The sequence below is a fragment of the Spermophilus citellus genome (assembly GCF_964194105.1).
Source record: "Spermophilus citellus genome assembly, chromosome: 2".
Taxonomy (NCBI): Eukaryota; Metazoa; Chordata; class Mammalia; order Rodentia; family Sciuridae; genus Spermophilus; species Spermophilus citellus.
Window position 1 is genome coordinate 162575916 of NC_138183.1, and position 14206 is coordinate 162590121.

At 35.4% G+C, this 14206-nt stretch overlaps 1 protein-coding gene across 1 annotated transcript in view; it reads right to left on the reverse strand.

Moving 5' to 3' along the window:
* The window catches only part of ELMOD1 (ELMO domain containing 1), a 75084-nt gene that overhangs the window by 48542 nt on the left and 12336 nt on the right, over window positions 1-14206 (reverse strand). Inside the window, exon 2 of the mRNA XM_081282200.1 lies at window positions 3077-3166. Coding sequence (XP_081138326.1) covers window positions 3077-3093 — 17 coding nt within the window. The 5' untranslated portion in view covers window positions 3094-3166. The remainder of the gene's footprint in view (window positions 1-3076; window positions 3167-14206) is intronic.

Below are 14206 nucleotides of genomic sequence, written 5' to 3' on the forward strand. Positions count from 1 at the left end.
ACACTCTGGCCGGGCACAGTGGCCCACACCTGTAATCCCAGAGACTCACTCGGGAGGCTGAGGTAAGAGGATCACCGAGTTCAAAGCCAGTCTCAGCAAAAGCAAGGCACTAAGCAACTCAGTGAGAAACTGTTTCTTAATAAAATACAAAATAGGGCTGGGGGTATGGCTCAGTGGCTGAGTGCCCCTGAGTTCAACCCCTGGTACCTGCAAAAAATAAAAACAAAAACAGAAACAACCCACATTCTTTAAGCCAGTGTGTTGGCTCACACCTGTCATCCCAGCTACTCAGGAGATTGAAGCAGGAGAGCAGGAGTATCACAAGTTGAAGATCAACATGAGCAGCATAATGTACTCCATCTCAAAAAACAAAGAGCCATACACTTTAGTTGAGTGTACTAAGATTGTAGTATTTACTTCTTTTATCCCAGGTAATTCTTTTCAAACACCCTAAATGTTTTCTCCATTATTTCATACTCACTAATGTATCTAATGGTGGCAGTGAGCCACCGTTGGTGAGGCTTGAATGGCCCCACCAAAACTTATATTGAAATTTCATTCCCATTGTGAGGTATTTAGAGATGGGACCTTTAAGAGACGATTAGGTCCTGAGTGCTTTGCTTTCGTGAATGGATTAATTCACTCACAGATTAATGGATTAATGGGTTATCTTGAGAGTGAGTAATCTCTGTGTGCCCCTGTTATCATATGATACCCTGCATAGTCTTGGGACTGCAGAATTCCCACCAGCCAGTAGGGCTTTACCAGATGTAGCCCTTCAACCTTGGACTCCCAGCCTCCAGAGCTGTGAGCCCAACAAACCTTTATTTATGAATTCCTTGATTTGAAGCATTTAGTTATAGCAACAGTAAACAAACTAAAACAAGCACCACAAATTTTAAAGTGAATTAAATCTCATTCTTTCCTGAGACCTGCTTTTTTTCAGATTAGCCCAGTTTCTTCTGAGGCTGGGCATACAGCATTTCATTCTAGAACATCTCAGAAGTTGACAGATTAATTTCTCTGTGGGTTTTTAAATAATGCTGATTTCTCAGTAAAAGTCAGCTTCTCATTCTTCATAATATATTTGCTGAGTTCAGGATTATCACCTGATTTATTCAGGCCATGTTTACATAACCTTCTCCGTGGTTCAGATGAAAAGATTGCCAAGATTGTCCAACATCTGTGGGAATGGACTATAGGGAATAAATGTCAGTCTAAATCTGATGGAGTCAGTGAAGCAGGATTATTACTTCTTGCCCTCTTATCCTTCCAAATTCCATAAACATTAACATATAGTGAAACCACACATGTTATAACTTAATAAAAATACTAGAAACAAAAGCTAAAGGATGGGTAATGACTGAATCTCCTTTTATTACTTTAAAAATCAATGGTCAATTAAAATCCTAAAATTTTTTTCTTGATGCAATGTTATCCTAGCTTTTGTTTCACATAGTCAATGCCAAATAATATTTAGAAAATGTGAGTGCCAAGTTAAAAGAGAAAATTTTGTATCAGAATACATAACTGATAGGATATACTGGTTCTATTATCCTTGGTGCTGGTCTATGCAAAATTGTAGTGGTAGATTTTCACTATACCAGTTCTAAATCATTATATACAAATTGATTCTAAAATATAATCTCTACTAAATGTACTGTTGCCACTATTCAACAACAACAACAAAAACTAACGGAATCAAAAGCTACAATCTCTCCTAAAATGGCTGGTTCTGAGTCCACTCAAGTTTTTCTAAAACAAATGAGACACTGAAGAAGAAATTCAAGTGCAAGGCTTGGCACAAACCTAACCACCACCATTACCTCTTAGAGCGCTCCTGACTTCTAAGCTTCAGCTAACACTAAAGCTTTCTGTTAACATGCTTCTACAGTGAAAAGACCCACATTGACATTGGAGAGGCATTCATAAATACAAATTTTTCACGGATGTGTAAACAGATGGGTTAATTACCATGGCAACCAAAAACATAACAGGTCAAATACTTGGCTGGCAAATGTCTTAGTGATATTTCAAGTACTATCCTTTAAACATAGCTGCAATAAACAGGCTGGAGAGTATTCTGTGCAATAAAACAAACTGATGTCTGGAAGTGGTTTCACAGTGACCTGCGGATAGGTTTCCACAATTCTAAGATCCAGTAAACACCAGCAGCCATGTCAAAGCACAGTAAATCTACACAACCTGTCTGTGCCTCCAGAGACAAGGGAACCAAGATCAGTGGGGAAAATAAAATCTTAGATTGCAGCCACTGAAAGAATCAATTTTCTAAAAGAAACAAGCCCACTAATGATTTCCTTAGAGAAAAATCAGAGCAAAATAAGAATGTGCATTAAGGTTAAGTCACTATCTTGAGGCAGAGAATGTCAGTCTTCTGGAAAGTGTGTTGAATTTTCTAACATTCAGGATGAGAGTGACTTTATTTTGCTATATTTTAATATGATATAAAATTTCACAGGGAATTCCATTAGTCCTCTTGAAAATCATCCTAAATACAAGTCTCAAAACAAAAACACCATAAACACACCATCATACAACATACTCAAGCTATTCAGTCTTCAGAAAACCAATCATAAATACAGATTTCAGAAATATCATTGAGGTAGCAAGAGCAGAGCCTAGAAGAAACTAGGCTAATCTTGTTCAGATTGGCCAGCCAACCAAAATCTAAATTAAGGGATATTTAAAATTAATTATTTCAGGAAATAATTTTATACAAATGTATTAGTTGGTTCCTTGACTGCTGGCTCCTTAAACCTCAGCTTTCAGCCCAGCAGCATACCATACCATTCTTTAGAGACACACGCCATCAAGGTTGTCCATACTACTCATGATTTTGTGCCCATGTTCTTTTGTCTCCTACAAGTGCTCTGTCACAGGATCAATGTGCATTGAGGGTTGCCAGAGGAACTTTATGATCAAATTATTCTTGTCCAAAATGACAAAACAGCAGACCTGGTCATAGGATTACAAATGGTGAACAGAAATACTACCCTAACTGGAAAAAAGGTTTCTTGGCTTTAGTGGGCTCATCCAGGAAGCCACAATCACTTACCTCAAGAAGTGCTTCATTGTGCCTCTGTTGACTATCCAGATGCTAGGCAAACCGTGCTTCCAAATCTGCTTTTGTCAAAGTAAGTGTGAACTGTGGGAAGAAATTAGATATATTTACTAATTAGAGGACAAAAGACCCTAAACCAAAAATTTCTGCTACTGAGGCAAGTGGACCAGAACACCATCCACACAGTTCACAGAGTAGACAGTTCAAGGGATGAAGATTACAACTATAGCCTCTCACTTTATAATTATATAATAAACCTTTCATTTTAAGTCACTCGCTGGAGAAATTATTAGTTTCATGAGCTTCAATACTAAGGTTTTTTCCCCTCTATTTTGGGCATTATTCTTGTATCTTGAGGAAGGGTTTTTATAAGGAAAATAAAAATAAAGAACAATAGATGTAACTAACTATCTTGATTTCCAGATACCCACCTTGGCAGCCTCAACCCTTCAGAAGTACAATTGAAGAAGAACTAGAAACAACTGATAATGTTATTAAGCTCATACTATATGCATATTTGAAAATATCACACTGAGCCCCACTAAAAAGTACAATTAATACAATATTAATAAAATAAAAAAATAACTATAAGGAGTCAAGTACTCCAAACAAATAAATGATTCTCCAGGTGCTATTTTCTGGGGCATGGGGTGGGTAGAGCTATAAGATTTTTATTTGCACAGCACTTCTAAGTTTACAATTTGCTTTCACAAAGCTTACAACATCAGTCTTCTTCATTCTGAGATGGGATAAGACAGACTGGAGAACACAGAGTGTCTAGGAAGTGACAGCAGAGAGGAGAGGAGTCACCTCTGGAGAGGAGAGACAAGCGGAACAGCAGCTCTAAGAGGATCGTGAGGAAACGCGTATATGAACAAATGGCAGAAGACAGACACACAACTACCAACTAGAATAGCCCAGAAATGGGGGAACTCAGCCCCAATCAAAGCCAGTTTTTCAATAATACATTTTTTTTCTGCAAACATTCCATGCATAGTTGAGAGAAATGTCTATACAGCAACTTAAGATTGTGGTTGGTTCATTACCTTTGGGAAAAGACTCAGGGCTTAAGCATAGGGAGAGGGAAAATAACCTTTAATTTTATAAGTTTTTTTTTCTTAAAATAAAAATGTAGGAAAATAAAGAAGGATTATTCATTTTTGGTGGTGGGAACATACATTATTTTTTGCAATTTTGTGGCTTTTAAATATGACTCTGAATTTTCATTTAACTTGGTTAGTGCGCACCCAGCACTCTGATCATGGCTTATAATACATTCAACAATAAAGGGACCCAGGGATCCTTGGACAATAGTTTATTTAGGGCCGGGGGAGGGCAAGATGAACCTGAAGTGCTCAAAACAGACAATGTAGGGTATGTCAAATAAACACAGCTGCAAACTGAAAGAGCTCTCAATGCCCCAAAATTAGAATAATCTAAGCAATGAAAATAAAGTAGTATCTGATTATGGCCCAAAGCATAACATAAAGATTCATGGTTTCAAACTGATGTAAATATATGACCAAATAAATAAATGTGGAGAATATATAAATCTCTTATACAAAAGAATTCAAATAGTAACTCCTTACCCTTTAAGTGAAGGCAGGACTTACAGATTTTCCCAGTACAGTATGCAAATTGACCCCCCAAAAAAAGCAAAGTAGAGAAATCTGACAGGTACTGCCTTGGCTAAGTGTTGAAGGCTAATATCACCAGTGAGACATCAGGTCAACAGCAGGTAACTTGACATGATATGATGAAAATGGTACTTTACCCCTATGGTTTCCCTTCACGAAGCCCCCCAAAATCTAGTCTAATCATGATGAAAACTTCAGATGAATTCTAATTGGAGAACATTCCACAAAGTACCTATTTAGTACTTCTCAAAACTCTCATGATCATAAAAAAAAAGGAAAATCTGAGAAACAATCAAAGGAGATATATGCCTAAGGAGATAAAACTTTTAAATGTTATGTATCCTGAATTGTATCCTCAAACAGAAAAAAAGACATGAGATAAAAACCACGGAAATCTGAATAATGTATGGATGTTAGTTAATAATAAGGTGTCACTATTGGTCTATTAGTTGTGGTGAATGTCTTAAAGTTAACAATATGGGAAGCTGGGTGCCAATATAAATCTAAACTCTAAATCTAAAACTATTCTAAAATAAAAAAGTTCAGTTCCACGTCAGCTCACAGGTCTTGGGCATTTTGTGTAAGACATTTATGACTAAGTAGTCAGCAGACAGGGACATTCTGATGGACTATCATGTCAGCCCTCCCAAGGAAGCTGTCTCTAGTATATGGCAAGGAAGCAATGTTCAACTACCAATAAGTATTTAGAAGACTGAGCTGTCATCCACATTTGAGAAGGCTATGTGCAAAGTGACCCTGTGTATAACAACCAAGTGGAGCCAAGAGGAAAATGACCTTTCCTATGGACCAAGAGCCAGGCTCCCTCCCATTTTCTTAGGAATTTTGTAAAGTCCAAAGAGAATAACCGCAGCTGATAATTGGACTCATCTTGGACCCTAGTCAAGTTTGGATGCAGTCCTCTGTGTGTCCTAAATAGCACAACTTCCTCTAGTAGTCTGTTCCACCAGCTTCTTGATCATCTTAGAATGTTCTGAAGCACCAAAACTTACACCCAGACACACACCTTGCTTTGCATGATCCTGACATATATATAGGAGAGAATTTAACCCTGTTTTACCTGTTGTTATCAGGGATCTACAAACCATTCTTGGGGACTGGAATTCCCTGAAGGAGACTGCTCTGGAGAAAGGGATCTCAGAGCCTGTGAGAGAAGATCTGGAAGAGCAGGCTTGAACTAAATGGTTGACTGGATGGTAGATGGAGCAGTGGATTATGATAGTGATTTACAGATAGTTTCACATAGAAAAAGCAAAATGACATCTCTTGCATCTTGAATGTCAAGGAGCTAGTCATACTCTTCTATGGGCAATAACCTAATTGTTACTCACATAACCCATTACTCAAGTTCTGTTGTCATTCTCTTTTTAACCAATAAAGAAATTAAACCCTAAAAAAAAATAAAATAAAAAAGTTCATTAAAATGTGTAACTGATGTGACACAGCAATCTGTATATGGGGTAAAAATGGGAGTTCATAACCCACTTGAATCAATCTGTGAAATATGGTATATTAAGAACTATGTAATGTTTTGAACAACCAACAATAAAATAAAAAAAAATATATCCTTATTTGCTACGTGAAGAAACTGAAGAAAAAAAAAAGAAAAAGAAAAAAAAATGTGTTAATAACTATTATACTCTAGACACAGAGTTAGGCACCAGGGGTCAGGGTGAACTAAAAGGGCATGACTCTATCCTTCAGATTCAACTATCTTGAGGGAGGATGGGAGAGAAGATGATATAGAAAAGCAAACCATATGTAAAAACAGCATTAACCCAGGAAATGGGTGACAGTGAGTAGGAGAGATGCCAATCCTAGCTGAAGGGCTTAGGGTTTCCCCAGACAACATATGCAAAACACTAGAAGCAAAACAAAACACAATGTGTGCAGGGAGAAATGTTCAATGTGACTTAACTCATTGAGAGATACAGGGAAAAACAGGGATGGCAAAATATGGAAAGGTAGACACTCCAGAAGACCCCACCTACAACTGTTGAGAAGAGAAGCTGAGAATAATTTGAACTGCAATGGAAATAATTCTTTAACTTTCATCAAAGTTTATTATTATTATTATTATTATTATTATTATTATTATTATTATTATTCACTGTTTAATTGTGACCTTAATGCTACATGGACGTTTATACAGTTTCCTATTTTTTTTTCTTCTCATCTCTAGCATTTTTTGAAGCCAGTTATTTTACATGGATTAGTTTTTGTAAACTTAGGATGTCTGATTAGTATAGTTTAGTTTTGTTTTATATTCTTTTATTTTTATTTATTTTTGGCAGAGCTGGGGAATTATTTTTTTATTTTAATTTAAATTTTTACTTTATATAAATATTTTTCCTATTTCCTTTGATTCTCTCTTTTCTTCTCCTAACAGTCAATCTCTATTATTTCTTTCTTTAACTCTTCCTTTAACCTTTCACTTCAACCTTTCCTTCTCCCTCATAATCATCACATCCCATATCACTTCTGTTCTCTCCCTGTATACCATTTGAAAATGTAAACCTTTTTTGCACACTTGCTGTTTTTATTATAGGCATAACTGATCATATCATTTCTGTTTATTGTGATAATTAACATTGTAGATGTCACAATAGGAATTATTTGGTTCAATGCTGTAAATTGTTTGCATTGGTTGTTATTATTTGTCTCCCCCTAAATAGAGGCATGGAAAACCTTCAGGAACACTATAAGTCCACAGGGTAGAAATTCTACTGCCTCAGATTCATACTGTTAGATGGGTAGACACACAAACAACATGAAAAAGCAAGGGAACAAATCACCCCAAGCAAACCAAGATACTCTAATAAATAGAATCTGTTGATACCACAGTGGAAGAAATGTCAAAGATGGAGTCTAGAATGTACTTAATTAAACTGATCTGCAAAGTAAAGGATGATGTAAGAGAGCAAACACTGGTAGCAAAATATCACTTCAATAAAAACATAGATATTCTGAAAAAAAAAAGCAAAACAGAGATCTTTGAAATGAAGAAAAAAATAAACCAAGTTAAAAATTCGATAGAAAGCATCACCAACATGCTAGACCACTTGGAAGTCAGAACCTCAGGCAATTAAGACAAAATATATAATCTTGAAAATGGAGTTGACCACAGAGAGAAGATGTTAAGAAACCATGAATGGGACTTTTGAGAATTATGGGATAAAGAGACCAAATTTAAGATTTATTGGGATAGATGAAGGCGTGGAGATACAAACCAAAGGAATGCACAATCTTTTCAATGCAATAATATCAAATTTTCCAAATCTAACGAATAAAATGAAAAATCAAATACAAGAGGCTTACAGGACCCCAAATGTACAAAATTATAACAGACCCACACCAAGATACATTATAATGAAAATGCCTAGCATACAGAAAAAATAAGGATAAAATTTTAAAGGCTGTGAGAGAAAAACATCAGATTACAAATAGGAGGAAACCAATTAGAATCTCAGCTGATTTCTCAACCAAGACCCTCAAAGTTAGGAAGGAGGTCCTGGAATAACATATATCAAGCTCTGAAAGAAAATGGATGCCAATCAAGAATCTATTCTATATTTGGCAAAATTAAGCTTCAGATTTGAAGATGAAATAAAAACCTTCCATGATAAAACAAAAATTTTAAAAACTCACAGCCAGAAGTCCTGAACTTCAGAATATTCTCATCAAAATACTCTATAAAGTTGAAATTTAAAAAAAATGAAAATCAGCAAAGGGAGAAACTACACTAAGGAAATATTAAATCAAAGAGAAACTAATTCAAATTAAAAACTAGAAATAAACCAACATGACTGGGAACACAAATCATATCTCAATGATAACCTTGAACATTAATGGCCTAAACTCATCAATGGATTGGATTAAAAAACAAGACCCAACAATATGCTGTCTCCAAGAGATTCACCTCACAGGCAAAGACATCCACAGACTGAGGGTGAAAGGATGGGAAAAAAGGTATCACTCACATGGATTATGTAAACAGGCAGGGGTTTCTAACCTCTAAAATAGACCAAGTTATGTAAGCTATGTAATTGTAATTATACAATTGTAATATTACCTTAATACATTTTTAGGGGTTGTTTTGATAGCTTCCTTTCCACTGATATTAATTTTTTCTTGATTAGACTTATTAGATTTTTATCAACTTTTAGCTGTATTAATTCTTTTCTATTTCACACATTTCTGCTCCTACTTTTTTTCCTTCCTTACTACCTAATTTGAAAATAATTTGATTGTTAATATAGCTTCTTTCTGATACAAATACTTTAAGTTATAAGTGTTCATCTGAGTACTATTTTGTTCCCAGAGATTCTGATATTTTAAGCTTTTATTATCACTTAGTTCAAAACACTTTTAATTTACTTTTCTTGTGCTTTCTTCATTGATCTGTGAGATATTTATAAGTGTGCCATTTAATTTTGAAGTAGTTGAGATGTGAAGGGGGGTTCTATATATCTTAAGGTGATTGATTTTCCATGGAATAAATCATGCAGGAAATAGTCTATATGCTTTCAAACTTTTTAAATTTCTCAATATTTATTTTATGACAGAATATAGTCTACCTTATTAATTTTCTACTTGTCATTTTTGTGTATAGTTCTCTGTAATAACAAGTAGGTCAAGGTGGCTGATAATGTTTAGCCTTCTATATCATTACTCCTTCTTGCAAAGTGAAGGGACTTACAATCTCTAAATATGATTGTGGATTTGACATTCTAGTTTTATTAATTTTTACTTTATGTACTTTGAAATTTTGTTATTAGGTACATACACATTTAGGATTGTTATACTTTCTTGAAGAAGTTTCCCTATTCTGGTTATGAAATGTTCCCCTTTATCTCTGAAAATACTTTTTCTTGAAATTTATTTATATTAATAGCTCTCCTTCAGATTTCTCATGCTAATTTTCCCCTTCTTTTGCTTTTAACCCATTGGTATATTGATATTTAAAGTTTGACATGTAGTTATTGTTTGCTTTTTACAAATGTTGAATAATTATACCTTTTAATTATAATACCTAGTTCATTTATATATTCTTTAAAATATTTTCTTAGTTGTCAATGGACTTTATTTTGTTTATATATAGTGCTGAGAATTGAACCTAGTGCCTTATTCATGCTAGGCAAGCACTCTACCATTGAACCACAATCCCAGCCCTAATTCATTTATATTTATTATTGATATTGTTGGAAATAAAGAACATCTGACATGAAAGGCAGTGAGAAATTGGGTAAATGATAGGTTTGGTGATGTAATATTTTGGAAAATGGGTTAAATAGTCCTCCTGTCAGGTTCAGAGAGAAGATTGTTGGAATGCTTTCGTTGCAACGGTCATTCTCTTATTTGTCATTTGGTACACAACAACAAATTTATTTTATTGTTTGTTAACACTTTTTATTTTGCAAATAAAAATAATATATACAAAAACTTTTAAAAATATAGAAAGGTAAGGAAGGGTCAGGTCACTTATTTCACAATGTCAAGAAGTTTGAACCTTATTCACTGTGAAGGAGGAACTACTGAAAGCTTTCAAGCTGAGATGTGAAATGATTAGATTTCTACTTTAAAAAAAATATACTCCAATTGTAGTATATGAAGAATGAATTGTACTATCATTTTTGGTAGCGACACCTTTGAAAAGCTTGCTACAGTACTATAGGCAAAAATAATGGAAGGATAAATCAATGGACAAAGAGTGTGAAGGATTTGACAAATATTTAGAAGGTAGGATTGATGGGACTTTTAATTGACTGATTAATTGGTGGGTGGTGAAGGAAAAGGAAGAATCAACATTATGCCCATGTTAATGGATGGCAACTGGATAGATGTAGAATGAGTCACTAAGGAATAGAACTTTGAAGAAATACTTATGGGGGTCTGAATATATTAGAGATCATCTAAAAACTCTCATTTCATAATGATATGAATAAGGGAAAAAATATAATCTTGAAGTTAAAAAAAACACAAAGCTTGCTTTTTTCTGTATGATGGATTCTAAATTTATCCATTAAAAAAAACTTTCTTGAATGCTTATGTGCTGGGCACTGTGGTAGTAATGCAATATGATTTAAATACTGCAAGGAAGCTGTACTACTCAAGGTTAAAAAATTGGCAAATGAGCAGGGACTGTGTATGGTGGTTGAGAGCACTAGTTTTGGAGACAGAGTTTATGTGTCGGATCTACTACTAGCTAACCAGTAGCTTTAGGCAAGTTGCCTAATCTCACTAAGGCTAAATGGGGAGAGTAATTATAACTACTTTGCAGGGTTTTTCTTAGGGTTAAATGAATTAAATAAAGCATATAGGGTACTTAGCATAGTTACAGGCATGTAATTGGCACTCTGTGAGTGGGTACTCATTGATATTATTAGTTTGTGATTCTTATTATATCCTCATCTAAATTAAAAGACGATTTGTTCAAAAGTCACTTAGGATTGTCAAATTCTGACAAGTTGAAGTGATTTGAACTGGGACAATGAAAGAAGTGAGGAATACAAGTGAACAGAGGTGAAGAAAATTTAGGAGGTAGAATCAATTGAAATTACTGACTGGCTGGGGAAGGTGAAGGAAAGGAAAATAAACATTAGCTTTAATTATCTGTCTTCCAAACAGGAAACAAAGATAACAATTAGATGTAATGTCCCCCAAAGAAAATAAAAACAAAAAATGACTTTGGGAGATTGAAGACATTCTGTGCAAATGCTATTTAATTCATTTCTTATTGGAAACTCACTACAAAACTTTGCTAAATGTTTTATGTAGAAAAACAAAAAATAATTTAATTTAAATTATTGGGTTTTTTTGTTTGTTTTGTTTTAAAGGAGGGTCACTTGTTAATGCCCTATATGGTTAGCTGGATAATTGGTGTAATAAATCATAGTCTGGGTGCAGTGTATGGTACTCTGAGCCATTATTGTTAAGAAATACCCTTTGATACGCTTTTCCATGAGTGGTGTCACAGTTTATTTACTCATTTGTGACCAAATCGGCATTTCCCAAGTGGCTGTGCAGGGCATACAGATGGGAAGAATTTAAATTTGCTCTTCATCTGTACCATACTCTAACAACAGCGTGGCCACATAAACTTCTTAATTACTTTACACACCAGCTTGTTAACTCTAACTTGGTTAAATGTAAGTTACTTACCTGGTTTATATCTGTTTCACTAATTGAAAGATACAGATATTAACTTTGTTTTATTAACAAAAGCTATGCTACCTGTTTCATAGTAATCAAGGAATACTGCTGTGTGCTCTCTCTTCTGCATGATGTCCTCTCCAAAGGGATTTTATCCTGGGATGGACATCAGAATTATGGGCTCTATTTTAAATCTCTAATAGTGTTCCAAAATGATCTGTTTTGTTTCTTTCTCCTCTGGACTCCTGTGGACTGGTGTAATGCCTGGCACAATGAGAACTCAATATGTATTTGTCAAAATGAATGTTGTATCTTTTTAGAAACGTACCTTCCCAAATGGAAGAAAAATATGTGTATCTTCCTTTAATCAAAATAAAGAATACAATCATAATCCTGGGTTTCCTAACCCCCTCAGTGTAGTGTAGTGATTTCTTTCCATGTGTGCGAAGACATTGCCCTGAACTCATTCAAAGGGAAGGATCAAACGATCGGGCTTGCCAGATCAAACACCCCTAGAGATCAGTTGACACTACAGTGCTGGGCTGCCGTTACCTACCTCTTCATTATTCTTTTTTTCCAGCTGAGAGGAAAGAGACAGCAATGAGTGGTCTGCTACTTCTGAAAACTCATCTTCCCACCTGACATCAGGGGACTTGCCCTGTCTCCTTTGAGCAAGAAGCCCCCTGAGGTTCTTTGCAAAGTACCGGGTACCTCAGGGTAACCCTACCTCTTAGAAGTCTATCTATCTATTGAACACCCCAGGGAATGAATTAGAGACTCAACTAGAGGGAATAGAGCTTCTTTCTTTAAAATCTTAATTCCTACATGAGAGAAAAACCTCCTTTCTATGGACCTTTTCAAATTCTGTATCGTTGGTAACAAGCAAAATATTTGTGGACTCAATATGTTTAAACAAACCAAAAAAGACAATCTACAAAGTAAATACTGTTTCATTCTATAATCTGCCTGATTTGGGATTATCCCAGAGTTGAAAAAATGTTGTATAAGGAATATTTTTAAAAATCTAATTTGAAACATTCTCAACTTAAGGTTTTGTGAAATTAATAATAACAGTTAATGTTTACACAGTACTTGCCAATGTGCCAAGCAATATTTTATGGACTTGACTTATATTGGCACAGTTAATTTTAGCCACTTTATGAGATGAATAGTGATTATTATCTTTATTTTTCAGCTGAGGAAATGAATACACAGAGAGGTAAGGAATGTTCCAAGGTCATACGGCGTAGCTAGTATTTGGCAGAGCTGAGATCAAACCCAGGCTGCCAGTTTCATAGGCAGTGCTACTCATCACTGTCATATGCTGCCTTGGGAGACCACTGAGGCATACTTCTGGGTTGATATCAAAGAGTGGAGAATGCATAGCATATTCACTTTAAACTAAACTGCAGAGCTAAGGATAATCAAGGTCTGAGTGTACACCTGCACCTCAAAACCTAGTGTTCTCTGGGAGCTACCTGGGGAACTCCTATAGACACTTATTACCTGGTGTAACCATATGTACTTGTGGTACTTTTATACTGCAACAAGATCATGGTGGTGAAATCCCTCAATCAGGCCATCGGGTAGAGGTTTGGGAATCTAGCAGAAACATTTAGGCTTCTATCCTGTTCCCCAGTTCTTCAACAATGACTATGTCTGGGTGGAGAAGGTAAGATGAAAACGAAAGACAACTATCCTGGTAAAGGCCAAGACTAACAGATACCTTATGCCAGTGTAGTTTAAATATGTATTTAAATCAGCTTCCAGTTCCCATTAGCTCTTTATCATGCCCTGCATGTGTGCATGCCTGTGAAAGATTTTCAGTAAATTTGAAAAAGTTCTTCCAAACAAGCCTGCCATCAGGAAACACATCTGTGTGGGCACACAAGGCAAGGACACAGGTGGTTTGTAGATAAGCAGTACTTGGGAAGAGGTTGGGCTCTGGCTGAGGCAAACCACAAACACAAAAGGGTCAGTCTTAAATCAGCTCTGTCTAGCATCAGACTCAGATTGGGTGAATAGATGGGTCTGAATTAACACATTCAGACAGTGACTGTTTTCATCTTGCTTCATATTTCATTAAGTTCTAAGGAGCATTCTGTCTATGCAAGGGAAACCAGAGAGCTGAGGAACCTATAGTTTTCAAGGATATAATGCAATAAAACTTTACCATATGAAACAAAAAGACAAAGAAAGGAAGGAAAGGGAATGGAAAAGAAAGGAAGAAAAACATTTTCTAAGGCTCTGAGTGTTTGAAGCATGTATGAAAGAAACATAATTTTTGACTTTATACAGATATGCACATGAGGAAAAG